Raw genomic sequence first — 8,367 nt, forward strand, 5'->3', positions numbered from 1 at the left:
AGCAGTGAGAGGAGCAGTGAGAGGAGCAAGAGCAGTGAGAGGTACAGGAGCAGTGAGAGGAGCAGTGAGAGGAGCAGGAGCAGTGAGAGGAGCAGTGAGAGGAGCAGGAGCAGTGAGAGGAGCATGAGCAGTGAGAGGTACAGGAGCAGTGAGAGGAGCAGGAGCAGTGAGAGGAGCAGTGAGAGGAGCAGGAGCAGTGAGAGGAGCATGAGCAGTGAGAGGTACAGGAGCAGTGAGAGGAGCAGTGAGAGGAGCAGGAGCATGATCAGTGAGAGGAGCAGTGAGAGGAGCAGGAGCAGTGAGAGGAGCAGGAGCAGTGAGAGGAGCAGGAGCCGTGAAAGGAGCAGGAGCAGTGAGAGGAGCAGGAGCAGTGAGAGGAGCATGAGCAGTGAGAGGTGCAGGAGCAGTGAGATGAGCAGGAGCAGCGAGAGGAGCAGTGAGAGGAGCAAGAGCAGTGAGAGGAGCAGGAGCAGTGAGAGGAGCAGGAGCATGATCAGTGAGAGGAGCAGTGAGAGGAGCAGGAGCAGTGAGAGGAGCAGGAGCAGTGAGAGGAGCAGGAGTAGTGAGAGGAGCAGTGAGAGGAGCAGTGAGAGGAGCAGGAGCAGTGAGAGGAGCAGTGAGAGGAGCATGAGCAGTGAGAGGAGCAGGAGCAGTGAGAGGAGCAGGAGTAGTGAGAGGAGCAGTGAGAGGAGCAGTGAGAGAAGCAGGAGCAGTGATAGGAGCAGTGAGAGGAGCAGTGAGAGAAGCAGGAGCAGTGATAGGAGCATGAGCAGTGAGAGGAGCAGTGAGAGGAGCAGTGAGAGGAGCAGTGAGAGGAGCAGGAGCAGTGAGAGGAGCATGAGCAGTGAGAGGAGCAGTGAGAGGAGCAGTGAGAGGAGCAGTGAGAGGAGCAGGAGCAGTGAGAGGAGCAGTGATAGGAGCAGTGAGAGGAGCAGTGAGAGGAGCAGGAGCAGTGAGAGGAGCAGGAGCAGTGAGAGGAGCAGTGAGAGGAGCAGTGAGAGGTGCAGGAGCAGTGAGAGGAGCAGTGAGAGGAGCAGGAGCAGTGAGAGAAGCAGTGAGAGATTGTTTTTATCCCCCCCCCTTTTTATCTGGGCTTTTTGCTGTTGTTGTTTTTTGTTCAGAATGCTCTTATGTGTTTCATGGATATTTTGTTCACTGTAAGCAATACTGTCAAACCTTTTCTGTTCTATCATACCGTGTTTCTACTGTACCTCCTGCAGTAAACAGTAAAGGAAAAAATATATTTTTACTAGAATGCTTTTTAATGTGAACATTACTGTACATTTGGACATACAGTTCCTAACCAAGAAATTTAGTGTAAAACAGTGAATTGCATGTTTTGCATGCATATACCTGTAAAACTGTGACTGAAAAGTCTATGCAGTTTTTGTAATGTCAACAATAGCCAGTATTTTGAAACCTGGTGTACTTTGATTGACTGCATGTACCTTGTGAGGTGAAAACAAGTGTTATTCTTTGACAGAATCATTTAATTTTGAGTCAGATTTCCAGTGTTTTGGTAAAGTTGGTGTGTGCAGAGAAAGATGTGTTCTATTTTGAAATGAAGATTTAGTATATATTTAACAAAATGTATTTTTGAGAAGAAAATTATCCATTTGGCCAATTGTGTTTTGTAGGTGTTTGTCTGTGTTAAGAGTTTAGAAAAAGTATCTGAAGTATGGTTAAGCGCCTGTTAGCGATTGAAAAAAAACTGTAAATCTTTCTTAAAAACTCATCTTTTTTTCTCTGGCATTCCTGTCTAAATCAGATAGCTGAGTAAGTTTATTGTTTGTTTTATGAGAGTAGCTAGATATTTGTATAGTATTGTGTAAATGTTTTGCACATTTGCTTTTGTATGTTTTCAAATTGTACAGCACATTGGTCAACTACCTGTTGTTTTTAATTGTGCTTTATAAATAAATTACCTTACCTTACCTTAAGGTGTAATGAGACAGCGTTCCTCCAGGACCACCCTGTGGAGGGTGAAACGTTTATGAAATGCTCTCTGCTCTCAATAGTCCCTCTGTGGGAGATGTGCTTTCCTCAGGTTTTGTAGGAAGTTCAGAAGCTGCTGTGCTTTTCTTTGCTGTATTGTTAGTGTTGAGAGACCAGGTAAGGATCTCCGCTAGGTGAACAGCAAGGAATTTGGTGTTCTTGACGATCTCAATGATAGACTGATAGATAACTCTAAGGGTTGGTTGATGTGTACTTGAATCAAAATGTGGGTTTCTACTATCAAGTTTGATTGACTCCTGTTTGAGTGGATGGAGTTATTTTGAGTGGTATTTGAGTTATTTGCCTCCAATGTAGATGAGTCTAATGTGATTGGTTTATCCTGAGAAATATCTGGGGAAAAAAAGACGAGAGGAGAGACAATAATAGAATGGATGTGCTAAATGGTTGGTTCCAATCGAAATCTACTATGTATAACCAAAAAAAATTGAGTTAATCATTCATATTTGTTCAGAAGCATCTTTTGTTTTTATTTAAGTGTCAGATTGGACACAGGAAATGTCTTCGCCAGTTTTATTTTGATTTGTTTACGGGCAGAAGACATTATGGCCTGTGTGTAGTTGCAGTGATTTCTGTTGGAAAGGTTGTAGATTTATGTTATACTATTGTGTTGGTTTAAGTGAAACGGTTATTGAACGTAGTAAGTGTAAGAGGAAATCTGTTAGCCCTGTTGAGCCACCGAAGCGCTCACAGGTCCTCTGACAACGAGGGACGGCACGATCGGGACCGCGTATGTGTTACGATCGGAACCCAGGGAAACACAGGAGACGAGAGATCCAAATGCAGTGTGGTATTTATTGGGTAATCCAAATCAGAATCCAACAAGCAGGGGTCAAAACCAGAAATCAATCCAAAGAGGCACAAGAGACTTTTAGTACTTCAACTTCACTTCATTTATTTTAGCTACCAGTTAATGTTTTTCATTAATTTTATTTTATTTTATTTGAATTTTCAAAAAAGTAAAAAAAAAAAAAGTTTTAGTTAACAATAACTTGAGTTATAAATGATCTGATCAGACTTTGTCAACCCAATATTTGTGTCTTGATGAACTCCTTTCTTACTTGAAACTTCATGTTTGTTTCCACAGTTGTGCAAGTGAATTCTTGTCGGTGAAATCTGAATAAGTAAATGCAATACAAAACTGCACGAAGTTACTCTTATCTTGCCAAAAAAACGACAGTAGATGCATTTCAGGTAATTCAAAGGAAAACCCTAGAGACAAGATATATTTCACATCCGCTCTTTTCAGTGTGTTTAATGAGCCGTTTTGTTGTCTGGTAACTATTTCCAGAGAATAAAAAAATAAAGAACAAACTTTCAATGCAAAACCATTACAAAAAATAATCTGCAATACTTTAAAACAGAGGAGTCTAATGCAACAAAGCATGTTCAATTTATTGACAGGACAGACTGTAAAGTGCCCGTGTACAATCTGAGTGTCACACATCTAACATCCTTTACTGGAGTGTTAAACTGATCCAGATGTCAAAGCAGCTAACGGTCACGACAAAATCTGATTTTCTAAAACAGGTGAGACAGTGTCAAACTCAAATCAGTGCAGGGTGTTTTTCAGTGCAGTGTGAACAGGCTTCATCTGTTATAAAGCTTGCGGTGGAGTTTTGCTGCAGTGTTGCTGGGATCGGCGGATCTTGCGTGCGATCCGGTCTGCTAGCAGATTCAGGTGTGACTCCTCCAGGATGGACGGCAGGTTTAGCGGCTCCTCCTGTGATGTCTCTTTGCTCCAGTGCTGGAGATGCTGCGTCGGATGCAGCGCTGCATGCTTGCCGAACCTCTTCTTGCGCAGACGGCGGTTCACTAACTTCTGCAGACGCTCAGTGGAAGTCCCGTACTGAACGTGCAGACCGGACAGAACCGACTTGAATAAATCCACCCAATCTGGAAGAAAACACCCTTCTAAGTTTATTTCTTGCTTTTACATTTCACAGTTCTCAGCATTGTGATATCAAGTCAAGAAGGCAGCAGCTCTGGTGATCTGGGTGGTTGTGTGTGCTGTGTAATTGTGAATGTGTGTACCTTTCTGTGTGAGATGGTCACAGGTTGCACACACGTTATCGTGCCACCTGGATCCGGGCAGCACCAGCTGTTCATCTGCTTTGCAAGCGCTGTGAGTAACGCATGTTGCATGTGTCTGCATGATGTTGGCATAGTGTCCGTCTGCGCAGGGCTCACACACCGTGTCTCTGTGTGGGGTACCTGCAGAGACATCATCACACATTACACATCAGTCGCTGCGATCCACTTTCACATGAATCACTGTTTGTACAAGAGCAGCGCAGACAGTGCGTCTGTTTCCGAACCACACCCAACAAAATACAGGCAGTGTGACAAAACACACTGAGCTTTAAATGAAAGCAAACATAACAGATCACGTAGAGTCATCCTTCAGATCAATTTAACGGTTGACAAGCAACATGATGCCGATGCAGAACCGCTGTGAGTCTCGGCTGTTGTGCTGTTGCCTAACAACTGTGAACAAACTACAGTTACTTAATACATCTGTATAACGCTGAAAAAATGTGTCATTAAATTACAGTTACTTATGAAAATGCTAACGATTACAACTGAAAATTTTCACACAAATAGTTTTAATTTATTTCTTTCATTAATTGCATTGACTGCTTGAAAATATGAGACACCAATGTTTCAGGAGTTTAGGACACAGAAAAGGACACATGCTTAGTAACTGTTTCATTAACTATTTGGGTTTAAGCGGCGCATGCTTTATTTTCTTAAGATTAACTGTTCTTTTCCAAGGAATTGTTAGATGGCAGTGTTTCATATAACAGTACCATATATGTCTTATGCAGTACTGCCTGCTTTAAATATTTGAAAATGATTAACAGTTTTGAGTAATTTTGGGGGAAAAGTAATAAAAAAGTAACCAAATGTAATCATGTACATTACTTAAATAAAGTAACTGAAATATGCGCCTTATTACATATTTTATATGGTAACTTGTACTCTGTAACCTATTACATTTCCAACATTAAATAAATAGTCAAACCCAAATTTAGTCAGACACCTTCAAGATTTCTCACATGATCAAAGTTTAGAAGATGGTAATCAGATCAAATTCAGATAACTTTGACAGAAAGGTCTGTAATGAATTCTTGAATAGATGTTAAATACACAGTTCGATGAAACCAGTGTAGCTCAACTAATGAGCAGTCAGTGCTTCGTTTATTCAGTCTGCGGTGGGAAAAGATCACATTAGCAATTAAAGAAAAAACACTTAAGATACACACGCTCACCTAAAAGTGTCCGAATCATTTTTGATATACATTTTTTATTTATTTATTTTTCTGGTTGTCCGCTGTATGAAGAATGTTTGGGTATAATATACTGTATGTCCCTGCAGCACAAAACCAGTCTTTAGTCTCTGGGGTATATTTGTATTTCTCTTTCATGCCAAAAATCATTAGGATACTTAGTAAAGATCATGTTCCATGAAGATATTTTGTGAATGTTCTAACATAAATATATCAAAACCTAATGTTTGATTAGTAATATTCATTGCTAAGAACTTCATTTGAACAACTTTAAAGATGATTTTCTCAATATTTAGATTTTTTTGCTTCCTCAGATTCCAGAATTTTAAATATTGTTCTCCTAACAAACCAGACATCAATGGAGAGATGATTTATTCAGCTTCAGATGATGTATGAATCTCAATTTTGAAAAATGAACCCTTCTGACTGGTTTTGTGCTCCAGGGTCATAAATGTTTGGTTTATTTCGCCCTCCTCACGTACATGAATGAACTACAGTGTCCTGCGCCTGCCACTAAACACAGATCAGAAGTTGGAGAATGGTTGGTTTGACTGTGTGTCATGTGTTAATCAGTATCGGCTGGTCACCTGGAGCTTGGACTCCGTGGCCCGGTTTACACTCGCTGTGTGTCCTGCAGAAGTGCTGATCCCAGAAGAAGCCCGCTTCACACTCGCACACCGTGTTCACGGTTCCGTTACACGGCCGAACGACCCGCTGGTGATCGGAGCACGCGTCGCATCGCAGACAGTACGGGATGTAGTTCCAGAACTCCGTGAACAGACCCGCTCCACAGGCCACGCACTCCGTCTGACGTGAGGACGTGCAGTGCGCGCGCATGCGCGTTCCTGGAGGACACCTGTCACACAGCAGCTGCTCTCCGGTGACCGGATCCGTGCGCCGGTAAAAGTAACCTTCCGACGCCAAACCGGCTCCACAGAGGACCGGAAGAACCAACACTGTGAGAAGAAACTAGAGAAACGAAAGAGCAGAAGCGTGCGTTATATATGTGACCCTGGAGACCCAACCCAGTCATAAGAGTGAGCTATCTGAGATACAACTATATGAAAATCTGGAATCTGAGGGAGCAAAAAAAATAATAATAAAAAAATAATAATACATATATGTTATGAAAATCATCTTTAAAGTTGTTCAAAGTAAGTTCTTAGACATGCATATATTATTCACGGTGGAACATGGCACATGGTCTCTGCTTAATATCCTAATGATTTTGGGGATAAAAGAAACAATGATATTTTTGGGATAAAAGAAAAAATGATATTTTGACCCATACAATCTATTATTGTCTATTGCTACAAATACACCTGTGCTACTGATGACTGCTTCTGTCTTCCAGAGACACATATAGAAGAACAATGACACAGATAACTAAATGATATGATGTTGAGATGTAAAGATAGAATAGTGAATGTTTAATCGGGTCACTCACCATAGCGCGCGCTGCTGTCGGGTGTTCATTGATGCTCAGGGATGCGCGCGGTTTATATGTTCAAGACACGCCCACGGATCAATCACTCATCACTTAACCACAACAGTTATACTCACAGATACTCATCATATTAAATATAGAGCAGTGACTAATTCACCTGACTCAAAAAAAACAAAAAAAGAATTTCTCTTTGAAAGAGACCCTTTCAACACACTGTGAACAACTCAGCTGGAGACAGCATAACAATGCGTCAGCAAAACACCAACTACAACACACCATTCATCACACACAACACTAATAATGATAATAAAGGGAGAAAACACAACCTAAACACAACCCATTTCAGTTTGGACCGTTGCATCTCATGATATGATGGTATTGATATTATCTGAATCTTTATTGCGTAACAATGTTTTTCACAATTATTACTGCATCACCAGATCTGTACAATCTTATAACAAAACAATTTCACAATAAATAAATAAAAGTTAGAGGAGTTTATATTTTTCTTGTGAAACTAATCTGGATGCATGAAAGAATGTTGTAGTTTTACTTAAATCTTGAGATCTTGAGATCCTTGATTCGATGGTGGGAATACGAAGCCCTGCTGAATTCTTCATCTGAAAGCGGCCTGTGCTGGTCAGATGGTGTGAGCTGGTTAGTCAGCTGTTCACCCAGCAAAACCCGTCTAAAACCACCCACCCACCAACTCAGTCTGGTTTCAGTTGGGTTTTTATCAGCACATGACAGGGGTCAGAAAAGCCCAGAGCTTCTTATAATACAGACTGGACTAAGCTGGTTTGATCTGGTCTTCCAGTCTGGTCATAACTGGCTTTAGAGGGGCTTTCACAACTTGTTTAATAAAATGTAATAAAATTAACAAAAGTTAAATACCAGCTGTACAGATACCACCAAATAATACACAACTTTACTTCCAGATCATATTGTTAGTTAAAACCTTCTCAGAAAAAAATACATGTCTTTAGGTGTTTTTTTAAAAAAGATTACCCATATTTCTCAATGACAAGGGTAGAGATTTACAAAGCCTTGGAGTATCCCCTTGTCCTGAGACGTGTTCTGGGAACAGTTAAAAGGTTTTAGCCAGAAGACCTCAAAGTCCAGAGTGTGCGATTAATAAATCCTGGACATAAGAGGGTGCCTGACCATGCAGGGCTCTATTAGTGATGACACATTTGTAAAATGCATTCTAAACCAATAAGTAAAGCAGTAGGAATAGACTCCATTAGTAAGTGTTCTGTCTATAGCAGCTAGTTAAGAGCAGTAGTGCCACCTGCAGGCTGATACACGCTGATACAGATGCATGGACACCTGGTGTTAAAGCCATACTTCGTCCATAAATTCATTTTTTTTATTTTCTTCAGTGGAACACAAAAGTCAGGGACTTACTGTATTCTCTCCCCTCACAATGTAAGTCATCGGGAACGTGGAACCATTTCACCAACATTCTTCAAAAACTCCTCTCAGATGACAGAAAAAATCATAAAGGTTTGGAATGTTTGGAAACCAGTTTCCACCACAGAGTAATAACAACAACATAGAACAAGATGATCATGATTTTTATCTCAAAGTTCAGGTACAGAAACTCTACAGTGTGGG

General features: G+C 41.0%; 1 protein-coding gene across 1 annotated transcript; it reads right to left on the minus strand.

The window, feature by feature from the left end:
* Positions 1-2,788: 2,788 nt before the first annotated feature.
* LOC113119723 (tumor necrosis factor receptor superfamily member 11B) lies at positions 2,789-6,773 on the minus strand. Its single transcript, XM_026289347.1, has 4 exons — positions 6,751-6,773; positions 5,891-6,272; positions 4,048-4,227; positions 2,789-3,909 (listed from the first exon to the last, which is right to left on the minus strand). The coding sequence occupies exons 1-4, from the start codon at positions 6,751-6,753 to the stop codon at positions 3,611-3,613; spliced, it is 864 nt and encodes a 287-aa protein (XP_026145132.1). The 5' UTR covers positions 6,754-6,773; the 3' UTR covers positions 2,789-3,610.
* Positions 6,774-8,367: the final 1,594 nt, after the last annotated feature.

Source organism: Carassius auratus, chromosome 19, assembly GCF_003368295.1.
Source record: "Carassius auratus strain Wakin chromosome 19, ASM336829v1, whole genome shotgun sequence".
NCBI classification, from domain to species: Eukaryota; Metazoa; Chordata; class Actinopteri; order Cypriniformes; family Cyprinidae; genus Carassius; species Carassius auratus.